Source organism: Podarcis bocagei (genome assembly GCF_964188305.1).
Source record: "Podarcis bocagei genome assembly, chromosome: 3".
Classification (NCBI taxonomy): domain Eukaryota; kingdom Metazoa; phylum Chordata; class Lepidosauria; order Squamata; family Lacertidae; genus Podarcis; species Podarcis bocagei.
The window spans coordinates 18,812,356-18,833,984 of NC_138127.1; the positions used below are offsets into that span (position 1 = coordinate 18,812,356).

Consider the following 21,629-nt stretch of genomic DNA (forward strand, 5'->3'; position numbering starts at 1 on the left):
GTATGTGGTACAAAAACACACATGCTATTCATGTTTACAGCATACAGCACTTTTACATAGACACCCAAACACATAAGGATCAAGTATTGTAGCTACTTAAATGCACTGCAACTGTGTTGTATTAAAAGTCATCCATTGGGAACAACATTTAAGAAGTATGTGCAGAATAGTCTTTCTTTGCATATACTCTCAGGCATTTTGTAATGCCTTCCAAAGGCAGTGTCAAACGTAATAGATCTTAAAGTATTATCTCACAGTTAATGTGACTATAAACTCCAAACGATGTACCCAGTTGAAATTTAATGAACTTCGAAAATATGGCATACTTCCTGAAATACTTATCGGAGAGCATATAGAAGAGTAGAGAGGCTATGGAACTTCCACGTGGTGTCATGTTTCTGAAGTACAGACGTTTGACAGAATTCAAAGTATGGCTTTTAAAAAGAAGGGTTAAGTGATGTTATGATTCTATGCTCTTAGTTCATGCAAGACACAAGGTATAAAAGCCTGTTCATATACAACTTTCCACTTGTCCATTTATAGACATTCAGCTATAATTCTAATTCCACAAACCGATTGAAAGCTGTCATTCATTTAGTTCTGATTTTCTTTGTGTGATACACACAATTCGGTGTGGATTTTTGTTTTTGTTTTTAGTATTCATACAAAATTCCAAAACCATGCAAGATTCAGAAAAGCATATATACTACAGCCAGCAACATAACTCAAACTGTTGACTACCTTTTCATCCATGTTTTCATTATCTGAATCTTGTTCCTGCTGCAACTGCTTCAAATCTTCATTGGACAACAGTTTATAACCTTCTTGCAGGGACCTCACGTGGTTTTCCATTTCATTTTTCTCTTCATCTGTCATTCTTTTGGGAGGGGGAATAGAAGATGTGGATGGAAGTGCTAGCAATTTCTAAACATTAGTTGTTCTCTCAAGTAATAAACATATAGGGTGGAATTCAACATCATGCTATGAAGACCTGTTCTAGCAGATCTGGAGAAAAGGTTTGCTTTGTAAGCTGATAACTTGGCAGTGGTGGCAAGTCATATGGGCAGTTATTCCCAGGGATACATTGGTAACAAGCTGTGCAATTATTAGTACCACCATTAATTAATGCAAACATTCTGCTTTAGATGAATTAAGTGAGGTGCCATATATAATGTAGAAGGGGCAGTACCCACCCACACCCCATTGTTTCAGATTTCATATAAGAACTCCTGAAACTAGTGGATATCTGTTGCCTGCAACTGATTTTATATATAGAATGGCTGAAACCCATCCTCAACACAAATTCTGAAAGGGCACAACTAATTTTAAAATGCAATAATCACAATGAACCTACTTATCACCATGTTTCGCTAAAAACGTCTGTGTTGTTTGCAAAGCTTCTGATATCTGTTCTTTCTTGGTTAACAGTTCGTCAGAAGATATCTGGAAAAAGGAGGAAAATATGTTCACAACTGCATTCTAGAAATAAAATTAAAAAGGGGGTTGGGGTAAGAAATGTATATAAAAGGTAAAGCAAAAAGTTGAGAAAGGAGTGAGCATTTCAGGAACATTATCAAGGGCATAATGGGTGGTATCCAGCGATGTATGAACAGTGTTCTGCTTGTGCAAGACGACTTCCCTTTCCTCACCTTGCATGTTCCCCCAACCCTCTGAAACAGATTTTGAGGGTGCACAGGGAGTTGCAGGGGAGAGGAGGTGGCAAGTCTATTTATTCTTTTGCATACCACCCTTCATCCATAGATCTCAGGGCAGTTCACAGTATGAAAATACAAGATAAAAACACAAAATAGCCTATTGTATGAAGGGAAGTCTTTTGAGCACGTGTGACAGCAGCATCAGGTACAACCCAATGTATCTTTAATAACAGCAATAGCCTATATTGCAAATCCATTTTTAGCCAACTTGTCCCTTATTAATGAGCCATAAAGACATGCTTGGTTATGAAGCACTAAGGTTGTGTTTATAGATTACTGGGAACATGAGAACCATAATTAATTTCAGGTATAAATACGGACAGGTATAAATACGGACACTACTAAAAATATTTGTTAGGTGACCTTCTTCAAAACTTTTGTCTAAACTGTTCTGGTCTTTGTTTCCGACCAGATGTTGCTGAACTGCAACTCCCATCAGCTCCAGTAGGAATGGATAATGGCCAGGGATACTGGAGGTTGTAGTTAGGAACATATGGGAGGACAAAATGCTTAACAAGTAGCTTTAGACAGTTTGTAAATAATCAACTACTAGATTAAGAACAGCCTTGATACGTGAAGTCAAATGGTTTGACGTTACTCCCTCACAGGATGTCTTGCAACCAAAGATGTCTATGCAATTTCCAAGCTATCGTTTTCAGTATTTTAATAAGTGAAATCAACTACCTCACTTAACTTCCTTTGTGGATTTTGTGTGAATGGTATAGTTACACAAGATACTGATCTTTTATTCTCAAGTATTTCCAAACCAGGAGTTCTCAAACAATATTAAATGCAACTCTCCATATATCAAGGAAAAAGCTATAGCTTGCCAACTCTAACCAGAGCTGAAAATGTGGATGAGCCTTATACACACACACCCCATTCTTCAACCATGAGGGTTCCCAATTCTTAAGTGTACCCCTGCTTTCTCTTATCCCATAGAACTGACAGAAGTGAAACTAATCAGATCAATTCTGGTCTAGTCTATTTCAGATTTCTTTTTTGAAAGTCCTACATGGGGTGCATAGTATATGGATACAGGGCATGGAACCATGCTTTCATATACTAAATTAAAATGCAACAGTCACCTTGTTATAATAGTTCCAAAATTGTTCTGAGTACTGGAAGAAGGAAGTCTTACTCATTGTGAGCACCACCCAATAACTGCCCACAGAAGTCCCGTGAAAATGTTCTGCTGGTGCACACAATCTCTGCACCTTGGAGCTACTATATACTAGATGGATACAGATATTCAAGATACTCCCCTTACAAATGCTATTTAGCATACTAGGTAAGCCACAATTTACAGAAACTAGACAGAAAGAAAAAGATTGCCATGTGATACAGATGGCCCATTTTAACCTAATGGTTAAGAGGGAATGCAAACCCAGTGGTTTAAAACTGCTTCTTGGTAACTGTACATTATGACGATGAGGCAGATTTCAGTAAGTGGCTTTTTTGTATCTATAAAAAACTGCAAGCAAGGGTTTTTCCAATGAAAATATAAAAGTGTTTCGTTGTTTGGTGCTAATTTTCTTTGTAAATCATACAATTAAATGCACCAAAAGATACGTGTCAATTTCCCAGGCAGTTTGTACTCGTCTGCAAGCTTTTTCTTTCACAAATTGCCAGGACAGGAAGCCCAATTCAGAATGGGACCGTGGTGAGGTGGATGGGGGGGAGGGGCAGTCTTTAACCCTTTGTCTCATGCTGGGACCCTGATTTGGATCTCACCACGTGTCTACAATTTGCAGAGGGGGGGGGGACATCTGTCCGTAACAATGGGAGATCTTTTCCTCCAATGCAAATTCCACATACTGGGGGTCCCCCAAGATCAGGAACATAGCAGGGGCAACAGGTTAAACTCCACCCACAGCCAGGGTTCCAGATCTAGATTGCCCACCGATTGTCCTGGCATTTTTTGGAAGGAGCAGCTTGCACTCAAGGACAAACTACACTGAGTAATGTCATGTGTAGCATTTTCTCCATGTGTTTAATATGCATGTGGACACATGCATTTCCAGTTATATTAGGCACAACACAAGTATGAAAGACTGAAGAGTTTCTTGGTATCATGCAATGGGACCAGTAAAATATTGTATCATTTAAGTTCTTCAAATTACTTGCTGGTACAGGGCTGACTGCAGATTTCAAGGGTTTGGTTCGGACGTTAACTCTTGGCGGATGTGAGATTTCAGGTTCCTACTCAGCCTCCAATATACCCCCCACCTCCACCCCTTATTTGAATACAGTGTGACATTTGGAAATGGGGTGTGTGGGGGAGTAAATATAATAAACTTAAATTGTGTGATTGATACTCCCTAATAAATTGGGGAAAGCAATGTGATTTGGGCCTATAATCATTGGGTTTTATGAAGTCCCTGGAGTTTCCAAGGTAGTAGTGGCCTTGAGAATGCCCCCTTGTGCCCATGAAGAATCTGATACACACCCTGTCTCACTGCCCCCTTCATCATGAGGTCCCCTCTTGAAACATCAATGGAGTTGAAGGAGGAAACAAGAAGAGTCATTCTCTTTCCCATTTCCTCTGTTAGTTCTACAGGCTCAATTCAGCACCTGATTAGGTGGGAAACGGGGATGGCTGAAAGTAAGAAAATGGGAGTCGCCAGTTGGAGAAAGTGGGGAGGCTACAGGAGTCAGGAAGGGGGGGAATGATCCCTTCCAAACGGTTTTTAAATTTCTCCTACCTAACCACCATCAAATCACGTCACATCTGTTGCCATTGACTAAACCGTGAAAATCATGGATCTGGTGCCATTTGCGATGGATGCAAACAACAGAGCGTTGTGGCTGCCGACTGCAGGAGATCCCTGCAAAACCATCACTAAATCGTGTGCCACCTCTTCGTCTACTAAGAAAGTTTTGCTGTGATCCTCTGTAAAAACTGTGAAAATATATGAAGAGCAGTGCTTTGGATCCAGATTTCTGTGATATTAGCAAACGCCAGATTTGTGATTTTTAATATAGTCTATTTCTGTAAGCTTTAATCTAATAGGTTTTTGTGGGCAGCATCCCATGTAAACTCATGCAAATTCAAGAGGATTGTTTCTATTCTACCAGACAAACTTTTACCTAGAACCCATGTAAAAGAACTAAGGGGGGGGGGGAGTTAGCATGTGCTGACCTGGAAGAGATTAAAAAACCAAATGGATCATACCCATAGTACACACTCTATGAATTCTGAATGGGCCTCCAAGGTTGACAACTCCTGTAACTTATAAAAAAATTACACCTCCATATTAACATCCAGAAGACTAGCCAGGAACACCTGGTGGGAAAGGCATGAAGGTATTATCATTTCCCATCATAAGTAGGGAATATTATTGTCCAAACACTGTTTCTCCTTTTTGTCTTGAATGTAGTCTTTCAGGAAAAAACACCCATGTATCAGTTATGTAGTCTGGTGAATTTAAATAAAAACACTAGTATGTAAATTATATTTGTTCTTAAGCACTTTAAAGTGAAGGTTGTATCCAATGCCAGCCCTACTCAGAGCAGACCCATTGATATCAATAGGCGTGACTAACTTAGGTCCAGGAAGTTCAATGGGTTTTCTTTGAGTAAAATGTAAGCTGAATACAATGAAATGTTCTTGTGCCACATTTGGCACTTTAAAGACAAAACAACACTGTGTCATGCATCTGGTAGCATCTATTCTCAAGCAGTGTTTTAATACCTGTTTCTTAGGAGAATCTGCTTTTTCAGACTTTTCTCCTCCGCCTTTGCCGAGGCTCTTGGTGATGTTTGAAACCCATTTCAGTAAGTCCCCAGCTTTTTCGACGTGTTCTTTCTTCTCCTCTTCCATTGACTTCTGATAAACAATGTGCATTGCAAATATATATATATATTTAAAATTGTAGGTATATTAAGGTTACAGCCAACCCGAAAAACAGTTACACCGTCAAAAATTTTATTGTGGAAGATGCCAGATAATGAGCTTTATTTTTACTTTCTTTCTTTTTTATCCCCATTACCACAGTCATTCTTATGCATGCTTCTTTTTTTAAAAAAAGGTAAACAATAATAAAAAAGTAATTGAAGTAATTAATTCAAAACATCTGAAAAAACTAAGATAGCCATTATGATACATATAAACACATTCATATACATAGATGATGGAACTCACATTACAGAAACCTCCCAGCCACCACTGCGCAAGTCAAATCTAAGCAAGGGTTTGCCAGGAAAAACACTCTAAATCTTAGCCTTTGCATTAGATGTACACCCAGTTCTAGATTATCATGTTGTTGAAGAAGACAATGAAATTCAATAACATACTTCAATCCTGTGCAATTAACATAGCATCTTACATGTTTCTCCTGAGAAGGAAAATTACTAATTTTGTAGCCAACTTTATTGCCGATTTCAGGTTTAAGTTTAATATGGTTGTTTTTTTTAATGTAAAGAATCATGTAGTAGAAGGAAAACCAGAAAAATAATAATCATGTAACAGAAGTCTATCATTTTCTCTGAAATTTCCAGTGTCACTGAGAATCTTATCTCCATGTAACTTGGGCTGCAATACTATCCCCACTTAAGGACTACAACCCATTAAATTCAGCAGGACTTTCTTCTGAGTAGACATGGGGAGCACTGTGCTGTTACAAAGGCGTAACCGCCACCTAACACAGAGAGGCTTGCTTCCATGTAAACATGCCGTTAGAAGAATATCCAGTCTTTATGACAGAACCCACACCACAGTAAACTTTGCACCGGCAAACAAGCATCCTGTCAAATCTATTTATGATATTGCATATTAAGTTCTACACAAATATTCAAGTGCCATTGACTTCAATGGGAGGGTTTACATACTTAGCTCCCTGTTTAACTTTGGCTGAATCAATGGAGATAGCACAGTCAGTGGAGCATGAGACTCTTAACCTCAGGGTCATGGGTCTGAGCCCCACGTTGGGCAAAATATTCCTGCATTGCAGGGGGTTCAACTAGATGACACTTGTGGTCCCTTCCAACTCTAGATTTTTTATTTTTATTTTTTTGCAGGATAGTATTGCATCATACACTGATATAAATGCAACAGGGCATATTGTTTCACTTCTGAAAATTTCCAAAGAGCAGCTGGAATGGCAAAAACAACAACTCTGCAACACATTGCTACCACAATGATCCCAGTTAGCAAGCTGCTAATGCCATTTATACAACATAGAGGAACAATTCAGGGATAGTTTTAAGTACATTTAGGTCCTAATGATTTCAAGGAGAACTAAAGCATTAGCTTAAATTTCCACCAAAATCAATGGGGCATAGAAGTGCTTAACTCTTATCAAATTGTGCATCATAATTACAAGCATGGAGCAACGTGAAATCTACTGTACGCTGAAAACTATACATAAGCAAACTCAAAATGCTTTGTTCTGCTGAGAAATCAGCCAGGAACCCTATTTTACAACCCAATTAAATCATAGGGAATCATTTCCATGAGCCAGATGGTTTAAATTACTGCAGGCCAATTTAATAACTTCCATTGTTAAATTATGACTGTGAGGAAAAATACAGACTAGAAATTCCTGAGGAAATGAGCTCAGCTGCTTCTAGCAATCGTAGCCCTGTGTGGCAGTCAAAAACTGCATTATCAAGGGCTTCTTTATACGTCAATTTCTTCTTTGTCTTGGGACACGTAATACCTTTTAAGTAGAATTTGTCATTTTTCATCTTTGTAGCAGTGACGGCATCAATAATGCCCCTTTTAATAGCTTCTTCCATCGATAATCTGCAATGAGACTTGGGATCTATCAATCCACCAGTCAGATGTTGATACTCTAGGCAGCGAGTGCCCATTTCTTTCTCTAGGACATTTGTGTTCATTGCTTCAACCGCTGACAGAACACTCTTTGATACAGGGTGAATAATCCCAGTAAAGACCAGTTCACACTGCTGGACGTGCTTAGCAGACGCCTCATCAATCAGCTCCCTTTGCAAGGCCTCTGCCACACTATATCTCTTCCCAGTAAAGGGATCAATTATACCTCCTGTACTTGCTTGTGCTTCAAGGCACCTCAGCGCTGTGGTTCTCTCCACTAGGTTTTTGCGAGCAGCTTTCAGAAGAGGCATTCTCTCATTTGTGTCGGGCAGCCAGACACCAGCAATGGGGCTGTTGACATCTGTGCGTGGTTTAGAATTGCTCAACAAAACATCTGCAAGCTCGCTGGCTGTGATTTGCCCTTCCTTGTATTGACTGACCAGCATTCTATCAACTTTGCCATCAGTTAATGCCTCGTCAATGTTGAACTGCATTCCAGTTTTTAGGTCTGTCAGCACAAGGTAAGAATTTCCATGGTGATCAAAGCATGTGGATTCTTTCCACTGAAATTCTTGCCCTGACAGCTGGAGGTAGGTACTTTTGTCTATCAGGGACTTTTTATAAGCCTCATAGGAGGTCATTTCTGCTCCAGTTGTAATATCTACCACAGATATTTTATGAATTTTTTCAGCAGATGGGGTGGTTATTTTTCTCTCCCCAACAGGGAGCAGGAAGCATTTGCTTCCGATATCAAGTAAACACAGCTTCAGCAAATCATTATAATACATGGCTTGCCTATTATTTGGATTCTGGAAGACTTTTTTATTACTGGAATGTTCATATATAAATTTCAGGACGGTGTTGTTCAGCAAGCCCAGCTGGACCGCAACTTCAGGACGCACACGGACACTTCTCACAGGGTCAATAATACCTCCACTTGCTATCTGAGCTTCAATAAAACTTTTGCCTTTCTGCCTTTCAAGGATTCTGGTTTCAATTGCTTGATAAACAGACAGCTTTTTCCCAGAAAACAGATATCCTAAAACTGCCTTTTCTGCCTCAAGAAGCCTGCTTTTGTATTCATGATCTACAAGTCCCTTGGCAACTGAATCATCAACAGAGTATTTCTGACCTGCTGTGGGGTCAATGATAAAACCAGTGGCGGCCTGGGCTTCAAGCAGTGCTAACACAGATGCTTTTTCAATTATTCTCTGCTTAGCTGCAGAAGCAAATGAGACCTTCCCTTTACTAGATTCAATATACAACCCAGCTATTGCAGTAGGCTTAGTCAAAAAATTCTCAAGATTTTTTTGAACCTCAGCAATGGCCTTCTTTCCTGAATGAAGCTGTTCAGCTGTGCTCAGGTCTAGAAGTTTAACTTCAATCAACTGCTTGGCAGTTACATCATGCCGGAGACCTTGAAATTTGATATTATCATATTCAGAGGGGATCAGAGCAACCTCCTTTGCTTGCTTTTCCTCTAAGATGGCACTGATCTTTGATAAATCTTCATTTTGGAGATTCTGTAAATAGGAATTGTTTGACATAATGAAGGATACTGTACTTAGAAAATAGCATCAAGTTATTAATCTAGCCCATAAACAGGGAGAGGGGGAGAGATGCAGAATCTGAACAGCAAACACTAAGAATCAGCAAACTTTATTAACCCTGGCAATATGGAATTTGGTTTGAGAAGGAAAGTGGGATGGAATGACAGCAAAGTGTAAAAAGAGAAACTATCTCTTAGCGATATCATTACCCTTCTAATTGCAAACTCAGGTGGTGAATGAAGGCAGGAAATCCCCAAGATTCACAGAAGCACTATATATTAAAACCTAAGGGGGCAAAACCAAACAAACCCTCAAAGGAGACAATGCTCAGAGCATGCTCAGTAGCTATGGAATACAGAGTGAAGCTGGAAAAGAAAAACAAAACACAGCGTGGGAAGAGTGGAATGGCCAGTTTGGAGGGAACTGCTGAGAGAACCCTGAACAGGGTCACTCCTTTGGGAGAAATGAGAGACTGCACCTTTTTGCTCCAAGTACCACTTTAAAAAATCTAATGCGGATGTGAACAACTTGGATTTGTGAATTTCTTTCTTCATTCTAGGAAGCTAGGCCTGTTGTATGTGCAGTACAATACTTAAGAGAGATCTTGGACTTCTGTAGGCCACAAAAAATCATTCGGCAGTTGGATGGGGAGCTTTTAAGGTTAGAAGTGCACTTTTTGCCTCCACCTCATGCCTTGTTGAAATCATAGGGTGTGGGGACAACTGTGGACAGAGAATGGTGTAAAGACACATCATTCTGCCTGCTGCTTTTATCCGGCAAACACCATTTTGCAGAGAAGTGTGCTCTTCGGTATGTAGGGCCCCCTCTTTTAAACAAATGGGGAACCTTTTGGTGGGTGAAATTTTTGCTTCCACACATGCAAGCAACTTCTGCATCTGCACAAAAGTCTTGGGGTTATAATGCGGATTGATGCGTGCCAGATGTAAGAAAGTGTTCGATATCAGATAAGATGAAAACATAGAAATAGAACAGAAAAGCAATGAAGATTACAGGAGAACAGAAAGTTGTAACAACGACACCCAAGCAATATCAAACGCCATCAAATGTGCCATGTACCTCCAATGGATGCAGGCGCTTCCCTAAGCCCACTTCATAACTTTCTTCAAGCCTGGAACTGAGGAGTTTTCCGTCTCTCAATTTATCTATTTCTGAAATTCTTGTGATAGGGTTGCTCTTATCAACCGTTATCTCAAACTCTGTGCTTGTCTGGGAAACATATTCGGCATAGGACTGTTGACTTATTCCATTTTCCAGTTGGTGGGTTACTCCGGACAACTGGAATGGCTTCTCTCGTTGCAATGAATCAGTGGCAACTGTTTGCAACTTCTGTGCAACCAGCGGTTCAGATTTGCAACTTGAGCCACTTAGGTGTCTCCTTCTTAATAAAGGAGATGTGGTCGTACAGAGGTTAATATGTTCAAAATCTCTTGGGGAGGTGTCTCCCAAGTAACTAAACCCATTTCCCTTCCACCCAAAGTCTAACTGGATGTTCCTTTTGTTGATCTCATTCTGAAACCAACGCAGCTGATTGCCGTGATCTCTTTTCTGCAGGTCTATTTGGTGCTTCAAGTTCTCTACTGTCCGCCTCTGCACTTGCAACTCTTCTTCCATTTTGCGATATTTCTGCACATACTCCATTTCTGCATGCTTGCCTTGCTGAAGCTGCTCGCGGGATTTCTGAAGTCTGTCTTGCAGGTCTTCAATTTGAAGTTTATACATTCTAATGTTGTCTTGAGCCATGTGGTTTTCTTGCTGCAGGGTGATGCATTCCATCCTGATACCAGATATGTCATTTTCCGCTATGTTGTGAGTTTCCAAGAGTTTTTCAAATTTCTTCCTAAACTCTTCCGCAGAATGCTTGAACGCAATTGATTCTTCCTGAAGTAAAGCCACATTTTGGCGCGCCATTTGTTCCTCCAAGGTCTTCTGATGCAAGTCATCTTGCAGCTTCTTCATCTTGCTATTGAGCTCATGAATATGGGACTGCTGCTGCTGGACCTTCTGCTCGTTCATCTTCATTTCCATAGTGAATGTGCTCATCTGAGTACGTAAATTTCTTATTTCCATCTCTGCATTCATGTTATAAGCATTGTCCCTGTCACATTTCTGCTTAAATTCACCGGCTAATTCTTTTGCTTTTATTAGCTCATCTTCTAATCTCTTGATGTGATCCAAGTGCTCCTGCTCAAGTATTATCTGTTTGTGCAGTTGTTCGTTTGTGATACGTAGTTGCTCTTTGAAACCTTCAGCCAGGGCTTTTAATTCATCATTTTTTCTGTCAATAATTTGTCTTTCAAGAATTATCTTCTCTGAATCGGTCCGGACTTCAGTCATCATTATTTTGGTCTCGCTGTTCCATCTAGAAAGCTCCTCAACCTTCTGTTTTAACTTTTCCACTAAGTGATTGCTATCTGCTAAATCATCTTTCAGTCTTTGAATCTTCAGCTGGTTTTCTTTTTCTTCTCTTGTCTTTTGAAGGAATTGTTCCTGCATTTTTTTTAACTGTTCTTGTAGGCTGGTTGCTTCCCCTCTGCTTGAAACAGTTCTCTGTTCAGCTGCCATTTTTTCTTGCTGAAGAGAAGTGATTTGGGAATGCAATTGCTGAATAGTAATTCCAGTGTGTGTGTGTGTCCTAGCCAACTCTTCCAGCTCCATCTTTAACAGTGCCTTCTCCTTCTGAAGTGACCTCAGCTCTTCTTGATACTTCATATTTATTTTCTTCAGATCCATGGCTTCCTGCATTACCTCTTCAGCTTTGCCTGTGGTTTTCTGCAGCTGCCTGTCAAGCTCCTTCAGCTGCTCCAAGTATCCTTGCTCTACCAGCTCTTTCTGATCCAGCTCTACTTTAAGGCGCCTGAGAGAATTATTGGCATCATCCAGTTTTTCTTTTAGTAAGCGAGCCTTTTCTTCAGCAGACGCATTCTGCAGTTCAAGTTCACACAGTTCGTATTTTAGGTCTTTTATGGTTTTCTCGGACTTTTTGTTGGCAAATGTTAGCTCATCCACCAGTTGCTGGAATTCCTCAATGTTTTTCACTTCTTGCTTTTCTCTGAAAATGTCTGAACCTGTTGGCAACAGAGTTTCTTGTCCTATTATAGTAATTTGCCTTCTGACTTCGGTTATTTCCTTTTCTCTGCACTTGCTTTTCACCAGACTACCTTGAAACTCCATGTCTTGTTCCATTTCCTTAATGAGTTTCACAAGTTTCTCTTCTTCAGCAGTCTTCTTCCTCAGCTCCTCCATCAGTGCTTTCTTTTGCTGCTCTAAATCTTGAAGATTGGTGTCCTTCCTTCTTAACTTATCTTCAAGAGCATCTCTAGCCACAGCAGTTTCCTCTAGCTGCATTCTGAAAGCTCTGAACTTTTCTTCAACCATACTTCTCTGAGCCTCAGTCTTCAAAGCGAGCTGCTTCACACGCTCCAATTCCTGCTCTGCGTCTTCTTTCTCTTTAAGAGCATCCTCTAGTTCCATGCGATAGCGCTTTGCTTCTTGCTCAGCTTTGGCTTTCTGGAGACAAATCTCCTCCATTTTTGTCTGCTGCTTCTTCATTTCTTTCTCTGCATCGGCCTTTGCTTTTGGAAGTTCTACTTCCAACTGGAACTTCTGTTTCCTCAACTCATCCAACATTTCCTCAAGCTCGTTTATCCTCTCCATAAGTTTTCTGTTCTCACTCATTACTTCTTTTTGCTGCTGCTCCAGATCAGAATATTCACCACGTACTAGTGCCTCCTTATTCTTCAGGATCTGCCAAAAAAATAAGGCAACAAGAAACATTGAAATCCATTCTTTTAAAACGTTAGGTAATGTTGTAATGCTAAAATGCACAGTTGCAAATACTTACAAACTTCAACTACAGCATGTCAGCAGCACAGACTGAGGGATTCCCACCACCACTGTCACCATCAGAAAGGGACCGTTAGTTAGAGTAAAGAGAAAGCTGCATGAAGGAATCCACCAGCTGAAGTCCTCAAGAAGAATCCCTTTGCTTTCAGGATAAGAGTTGTTTCATAGGTTGAAGGTGATGCCCAGAAGCTCACTTGCATGAGTCCTTGCTTAAAAGCTACAGAGCAACTTCTCAGCAAAACACACCATGCAAGAAAAAAGCACTTCCTCATTTGATGGTTAGTTGAATAAGAAGAGGAGAGCGTTTTAGTGTAAAACATGATACAATTAGCAAGAAACCACATTTAATTAGCCATGTCCTTCAACAATAGTTATTCAGGCTCTGAACACAATGCTCTTTCTTTTAACAAAAGACTAGCACAACGTTACAGTATCATTAACTCACCAAGACATACTAATGCAAAGGCAGCTTTATTTCCTTCTGGGTTGAATTTAATTCTTTCTAAATATTGCTGTTAAATGAGATTTTATTTTCCAGTAGATGTCCCATTACACCAATAAATGCGACATCTACTGGTATATAACACAAACCACAAGATACTTGGAAACACCAATGCTAAAGATCATCAAAATGTAATAATTTAATTATCTCCCCGCCCACTAATCCTGATCAGCAAAACAAGTTGTCAGCTGGGAGGTTTCTGTAGCTGATGTTGCTACATAAATGAATAAAAGGAATGATTATGCAAATCAACAGCTTAGCAGTTTGTTTAAATATTGCAACTCCATTGAATCAGTTTTAAATCAATTTTCGCACCACACAGAGACATATTTAAGTTTCAAGTGATGATTAGGAATGATTTTGAAGTTGTATTTATTTCTATAATACTATTATACTCGTTATGATTGCCTCTGATTTTCAATACAACTATGTACCTCTTTCTTTTTTATTTCTTCCTTTTGGCCTATGCTTTCTCTGCACATTCTCGATTCAAAAACTGGCTGTTCGTTTCCTGTGTTTCCATATTTTGTTCTCCTGACATCCTCTCTTAGTTTATGATTTTTGTCTTCTTCGAGTAGCTTTGAATGGTCATGTACATCTTTATGCAGCACTGACTCAGATAGAAAAAAACCCTTCCTTTTTAAAAAAAACATATCCACTTCCATCTCTACATTTTCTTTGTGAACACCAGTGAATAGAGCGGTCAAAGCACAGACAACATTCTGTGTCAAACTCTCAGCATTTGAAGATTGCAAGAAAGGGTATCTTCAAATTTTTCCTTTCTTGGTTCATGTCCAAATTACCCTTCCTCAAAATTATTTTGCTTTGGGAACTGGCCAGCACTACATCACTATTTATTTGAATAACATAACAATACTGAATTCATATTTTGATTGATGTTGCTTTGCATCATACCACAATTTAGTTCATACACTTTTAGACTATGCTGTATAACTGTGTTTTTTACTGTGTAAACCTTTGAAACAGTACCGAAACAAGTTGTGCTTCCTTGGCCTTCAACATTTATTTTCTTTGGAATTTGTACAGTCTTTCTTGTGGGGTAGCTGTTCTAAAATTGCTGCTATCTAGAGACATATTATGTAATGTATTAATAGTATTCACCTGTCAGAAGGACACATGTCTTAATTGTTGCTGCATTGTCTTACTGATTCCTTCCTTGGTTTTAAATTGCTTAGGGCAGTTTTGCAACAATGGCTAACAATTCACCTGCTTGAATATTCTCTTCCACCTTTATCAGTACACTGTGAGAATATTTTTCAAAGTCTTTATTCAGGTTCTCAGGGTGCAACCTTTCTGAAAGGCAAGTGGGTTGTTGAATTGGGCTGATTCCCATGGGATAATGCCCTGCCTTCAGACTTCTATTCTTTATTCTCATCGCAGGCTCAGAATTAGTTTTCCCATGTCCTCTTGCTCTCTCCTTCAGTGAAATAGACCATTTAAATTTCTCCTCCGTTTCATCAGCAACATGCACTGCCTCCACTGGCAGCTTTGTCTGCCTGCCATTTTTATTTGCAGACTGAATAGAAAACTCTTTTCTGAATTGGCCTTGTTCAATACTATACATCACAGGAACTATTGAGATATCTTTGCTTGCATGCAGATGCCTCCCTTTGCCATACTTCCCAACCCTGTCCATCCTGTCATCACTACTTAGACTACTATCAAATCCAGCTGCTAAGTTGAAAGCACGGCAGTGTGAGAGAGCTTATAAGCCAATAAATATAAAGGTATTTTACAAGTTTCTCAGTACCTTGGGGAAATTCTCATATAGAACCAATCCTGCAATAGAATTTTAGCAAACTAAAGTTGTAAAAATAGTAAGGACAATGAGAGCGGATAATTTCAGGTCAGTCTTGGTGTTCACTGGATACGTGATGTCAACCTTCATTTTATATCTAGAGAGTACATAAGGAGTTCACATCATCTATCCTTATACTTTAAAAAGTATAGCTGTCTTAGTGGTTTTACCATCCCTTTGAAAGTTATCTGCTGACTTACCTCTTCCTCCTCCAGCCTTTTGAGAGAGTCACCAGCAAACTTTATATACTGAGTCATCAAGGTCACCAAAGCTGTGTAGCGTGTTCGTAAGTCCATAAACTGCAATGAAACAGAGGAACAGTACTGATTCATGCTGAAATGGAGTGTCTTAAATTTATTTACTTTTATATAGAACAAATAAAGTTACAAGATGATTTCTGAAATAAAAATGCACTGCGCCTTCCTAAATCATAATATACAAAACATATTAGAAAGATTACCCTGAGTCCAACAGATTCTTAGAAGAATCAGTGTAACAAACAGAATGTTGAGAGGAGTTGACTTCTGTCCGCTTTGGGGGTAGCAGGTGTGGAGGTGCTCTTAAGAATGAAAGATGAAGGACCAAATTCATCATGGGATTAACCTCCTAACCCCTCACACCTTAAATCATTTATTTTATGAATTATTGAATGCAATGAATCCCAACACATTTTTCTGTATGAAGCAGGGACATCATTCAGTAGAAAAGGATGCTTCAGGGTCTTGAAAAGTCATGAGGGTTACAGCCATATAAAGGAACATAACCCTTCATATATCATTCTGTAACTCTTTGTGTTCTGGCTATCATTCACAGAGTCTGTGATTATATTCAGTCTCGATTGCACTTAATCTCTAGCTTGCTGATGGGTGAGCTTGCAAACTCTAGAACAAAGAAATGTCTATTTGCAGCCTCATTTCATTAACAGCCAGGGATAGGTTCCAAACACTGGTCAGTTTGTTGTACTTTTACCCTATGGTCACCAGTATCCATTTTAATCTAAGTTCTTTAGATCTTTTAAATCTAAAGAACTCCCTACCTACACTGAACTTCTAAATTGCCGTGATTTTGGGTTTTCCATTTACAAATCCTCATTAACTCTTTTGGACACATTAATCTACCTTATACTGAATCAGACCAACTGTTCCGGCCAGTTCAGTACTATCTATGCTGATGAGTAAAAGCTCTCCAAGGTACCATCCACCAGATGTTCCTTGTCATGCAACCTGTGATTCCTCTTGCTAGAGATACCAGTAGTTGAACCTGGAACCTTCTTCATGCAAATCATGTACTCTACCTCTGAGCAACCACCTCTCTCCAGAATCACGGGCACTGGCCACAGTCCATTCCACAACTGCACATTTGCACATTCCACTGAAGTTGATGATATGGAAACTAGTGAAACTGTACCCTGGAATAATGTGGTAAACTAATCTATGTAACACTGGCAACTTCAGGTGACTAATGTTTGCCACATTGGGCTCTCTGGCTGGATATATTGTCCAAGTAGCTGTAGCCAGACTAGCCGCACCCAAAATGAAGCAGCAGGGTGTAACATCATCAATTACTAGCTTTGTATATTTATACTGAAAGTATTTCATGAACGTGGCTCAAAAGCTTTCACAATGCAAAAGTGGAATGTGGGCCATTATAAAGCATTATATATTAAGGCACGTCCAACTACCTCTTGGATAATGAAATCAGAGGAGCTCTGCATTCTTCGGCGTTTCACTGGAGATTTTTGCTGGGAGTCAACCATGGCTCTGTATGTCATCGTTTGCAACTCGTAGTCCTGCAGAAAATAAATGGAAATAGGTAAACCTGTAAGCTACTTGTTCCATACTAGGAGTCTTTCAAGTGCCGCATAAATTCATCTGAGTACTAAAGACTATGGGTGATATCCAATGGCGACTGGTCTGCTGACAGAAGGGAATCTGTCAGGAGAACTGGGAAGGAGGCAATTTTAGGCAATCCCCCTATAGCATACGATCTGGACAGTTCCAGATCCCCCTCTAGATCTGGACAGTTGGAAGGTGGGGAACACCTTCCAGAACAGATTTTGAGGGGGAGGGGATGCAAGGTATTGGGAGGGAAAGATTACCTCCTGTCAGCTGAGTCACCAGAAGATATCCTGGATATCCTGTGACACTAGGGCAGTGAAGCTGGAGTGTAAAAGAAGACAATGCAGCTGCTATGGAACTCATATTAGAACTGGACTGGGAAACAGCAACTTCCCTCAGCTCAACTGGCAGGTTTCATTGATGGTTTTCCATACAAAACCTGTCACTCTGGAAACAGAGGTAGAGATAGGAAGAATGCCTGCACACAGCTGAACAGGACTACAGGAGATTTCTCTTGGCTTTTCTCTGTTGCTTTGGTGACAGGTAAAGCTGCCACTCAAGTGGGTAGGTTGGATTGTCTGATTACAGACTACACCCTGCAGCACAGGAGAGGATGGATGGTGGGGTGGCACTGTTCACCTGACCACTGGTCCGTGGTGCTGTTGCAGTTTAAGATAAAAAAGGTAAAGGATCCGATGACGGTTAAGTCCAATCAAAGGCGACTATGGGATGCAGTGCTCATCTCACTTTCAGGCTGAGGGAGCCGGTGTTCATCCACAGACAGCTTTCTGGGTCATGTGGGCAGCAGGACTAAACTGCTTCTGGCGCAATGGAACACTGCGACGGAAACCAGAGCGCACAGAAACGCTGTTTACCTTCCCACCACAGATATACCTATTTATCTACTTGCACTGGCATGCTTTTGAACTGCTAGGTTGGCAGGAGCTGGAACAGAGCAATGGGAGCTCACCCTGTCACGGGGATTCAAACCACTGACCTTCTGATCGGCAAGCCCAAGAGGCTCAGTGGTTTAGACCACAGCGCTACTACAAGATATAGGGGCAAGGTGAAGTGAGGTGGCAGCAAGGTCAGCATTTTGCAAACGCACTGGAAGGAGCACTGGATTCCCTATGCTAGAGGTCAGCTGAGAGCCGCCACCCTGGCCCACTACTGCTGCCAGCGCCCACTGACACAATGCAGCCTAACAATGTGGATTGGAGCAGCAGCTGTGGCAGGAACAGCAACATGTGAAGAACATGATGCTGAACAATGCTCACATTTCCACAAAGAAATTAAAAAATAATAATAACTGTGCACAGAAGTTATGGTTTTACCTTTACTGCAGCTGAATACTGCTCTGAGTGCTTCTGGCATTCATCTAGCTTGTTTTGTTTCGTCTCTATTTCCGATACTAGCACCTGTAAAATAAACAAGAGAATTTTAGTATGTAACAGTATCAACCTATGCAACTATCCCCATCCTAAAGGCTGGTGTTCTACTTGTTTTTGAAACATACTAGACTGAAAACTTGAAAGTTGTGTTTATGTATAAAAACTTAGCATGAAAGTCTGTTTCCCTGTGGTCCTCTTTATAAATTACCTTTGGCTCTACAAGAAAAATGGAAGGGGGGGAACGTTGCCCCTCAACCAACATAGGCAGAAACACACCAGATTATTAATAATGTAAGATACAGAGGTATATCCAGTACACTGCTTTAAAGGGAAAATTTCTTATTAGCTGAACTGAAACTGGCTGTCTTTAGCTTAGTTATTAATTCTTTACATCTAAGCCCTAGAACAAAACCTGCATGTTATAAGTGGATATGTGTTATCAGCTCACTACAGAAAGGTGGCGTATAAACAAATTAAATCAATCAATCAAGCTTTTACCTTTTGCTGGTTTAGCTGTTTGGCCAGAGCTTTACTGTTTTGAGGTGGGTTTTCCTGGAACCTCTGCTGAGTTTCTTCGACTTGCTTGATCCAGTTATCCAGTGCACCATATGTATCCCTGTAGTACTTTAGGGATTTATTGATAGCTTCTAAGTCACGCAACCTGGTTGAGTGAAAAGCAAGCTGTTTCAGTGAGGAAGAACAAACTAGTAGCAATGACAATAAAGAACTAACCATCATCACCACCAGCAACCTTACAATAACCTTGTAAGGGCAAGTCAGTATTATTATTCCCCCCCATAACAAAGATCTTTGGGGTGGGTGCTAAGTCTGAAACAGAACAGAGATTGCCTAAGGCTACACAGTAAGTTCAGGGCAAAGGTGAAATTAGAAATTTCTGGTTTGTAGCTCAGCGCTAGGCTACACCACTTCATAAACAGCTGGCTGTCAGAAGCCATCATTCGGCTAGATGTCCTTTTCTCATTGTTTCTCCTGCAAACCTTCAGAATGAAAGGCTTTGCCAATTTCATAAAAAAGGAACTCTCTGAGTTCTTTTTAATTTCCATGCCTTTTTTGAGGAGCTCACAGTTATCAAGAAATGTATTAGTTCTGAGGAATACATGCCAAAGAACACACATTCCTGGGTTCATAAAGCTCCAGGCAACCTTCTATCTCTCTATCAAACACCCCTTCATCTTTATAGGAAGCCAGATGTCTCTCCCTGTGTTCCTTATTTCAAAGGGCTTTGTCTCTCTCTGTCTCTATCTACAAGTTCCTCATTTCAAATGCCAGGCATTGAAAAATAAGTGAATCCCCTGCCACAATAACCTCCAGATTCAGACAAGGATGCTTACATGTACCAGTGTATTTTAGACATAAAAAGCTACTCCGGGTGACCACTAGAGGGAAGTTACCATATGTAGAATTCAGCAGAAGCTTAAAAAACAAAAGGAAAAACGGAGCAGTCACATTCCATGTCCTGAAACAGTATTCCTCAGTTGCAAAACTTCAGGATTAGAATGTGGAGAAAAGACTCACTTTAGAATAAATTCCCAATTCTTCATATGCTGACTAAATCCATGGTCGTTAGGGAAAAACAGGTACCTAGTCTATTACAAAAGTCTTTATAGAAAAGGGCCTTGCAATCCACAGGAATAATAATAATAATAATAATAATGAACTTTTTTCCTGCAGTTTTCAAGTTTGAGGCAGAAAGAGAAGAAGAAAAGTGAAACATTATGTGGTAATTACGATAACTGCAATCCTAAAAACTGACCCGTGGTGTTGAAGGGTGTTAAGATTGAAGGGATTCCCCTATCTACTGTTGTCTACCACTTGGGACACCCCCGCAGAAAGCTGAACTGTGGAAAGTGAGGCAGTGGAAATACTGTTGCCATCAGTGCTCCCAACAGCAGTACCCAGTTAAGAGACTGAAACAGAGCAATTTGAGAGCTGGGGCCATGGACCTGCTCAGTCCTACCTCAATCCATTTCCCCAGCCTGGGCCAGCCTGATACTGGTGCAGCAGGAAGAATAAAAAAACACACACGCTCCTTCACCAACCTTCTGGCTTGGCCTGGCCTGGCTGAGGCTGTGAGGTAATAGAACCCACACCTCCATACCTGAGTAGCAGTTAGTAAATAATGTGGGCAATAGTTAAAATGGCTAAGTTTTATACAGCTGAAGAAAAATTATACTGATAACTAGCCAGGGTTTTATTTTTATTTTATATATATATATATATATATATATATATATATATATATATATATATATATATATATGCTTTCGTAGATTTTCACGGGTACAGGAATGTAGGTTTTGGTGTCTTCGGGTGTCTTCCCGTGTAAGAGTTGGGGTGTCTAGGCGACGTTTCGACGAGGTCTCACTCGTCATCTTCAGGCTGGTGCTTTCGGCTTCTTGTTACTGGAACAGAGCCAGTAACAAGAAGCCGAAAGCACCAGCCTGAAGATGACGAGTGAGACCTCGTCGAAACGTCGCCTAGACACCCCAACTCTTACACGGGAAGACACCCGAAGACACCAAAACCTATATATATATATATATATATATATATATATATATATATATATATAAACACAGGAGGGTGAACATTTGTAGGGAACAGTCTGTTTACAGTTACAAGCGGCAGTCAACACAAAATCTGTTACCTCTTGTGCTCAGAGCGCCTGAGTGTTGATGGTGAACTGCCAGCACAGTCAATTAAGCTGTCCGAGAGAGGCAGCATTTGTTTCATGTTTATCTCACAAGCACGCAGAAGCATTCTCATTTGCCATAAATAAGGGTACCTTAAACTGTCAGGACAGAAGACTACCCACACAGTGCTGCCTATTGCGAACCCAGTGCTTCTAAGACAGGCATGCTTTCCTGAAGATAGCAAGGATTGAACCAAAGGAATCACAGACGTGCAGTATGTATCTTGCAGAAGCCACAGTGTGGAAGTTGCTTCCCTGTGGCTTCTTTCCACATCGCAGCAGTAACGTGTGCGCAGGGTCATTGAGGGGGCCACATGGAGGTGACAGCCCTGGGTTTAGTTGGCCCTGCAGCTTCTTGCCCACCGGGCAAATCTTTCCATCTCCTTCGCTCTTAGAGAAAAGCAGGGAGGTGGAGGCAAAGAATCCCAGTGCCAATACTAAAGACGCAGCAAAAGAAAGTA

The 21,629-nt window shown here is 40.4% G+C and overlaps 2 protein-coding genes across 15 annotated transcripts in view; both read right to left on the reverse strand.

Annotated features, from left to right (window-relative positions):
- LOC308583243 (dystonin-like) overlaps positions 1 to 21,629 on the reverse strand; it is a 313,796-nt gene that overhangs the window by 137,394 nt on the left and 154,773 nt on the right. For all 14 annotated transcript variants that reach the window (XM_081187021.1, XM_081187022.1, XM_081187032.1 and 11 more), the window contains 7 exons: positions 18,954 to 19,116; positions 18,399 to 18,482; positions 16,908 to 17,015; positions 15,427 to 15,525; positions 5,410 to 5,544; positions 1,355 to 1,443; positions 742 to 877 (listed from right to left, as the gene is read on the reverse strand). In XM_081187021.1, the coding sequence (XP_081043147.1) occupies positions 742 to 877; positions 1,355 to 1,443; positions 5,410 to 5,544; positions 15,427 to 15,525; positions 16,908 to 17,015; positions 18,399 to 18,482; positions 18,954 to 19,116 (814 nt within the window). The remainder of the gene's footprint in view (positions 1 to 741; positions 878 to 1,354; positions 1,444 to 5,409; positions 5,545 to 15,426; positions 15,526 to 16,907; positions 17,016 to 18,398; positions 18,483 to 18,953; positions 19,117 to 21,629) is intronic.
- Positions 5,627 to 10,084, reverse strand: LOC308583253 (desmoplakin-like). The gene has a single exon (XM_081187078.1). It carries the CDS (start codon positions 9,036 to 9,038, stop codon positions 7,224 to 7,226), a length of 1,815 nt encoding a protein of 604 aa, XP_081043204.1. The 5' UTR covers positions 9,039 to 10,084; the 3' UTR covers positions 5,627 to 7,223.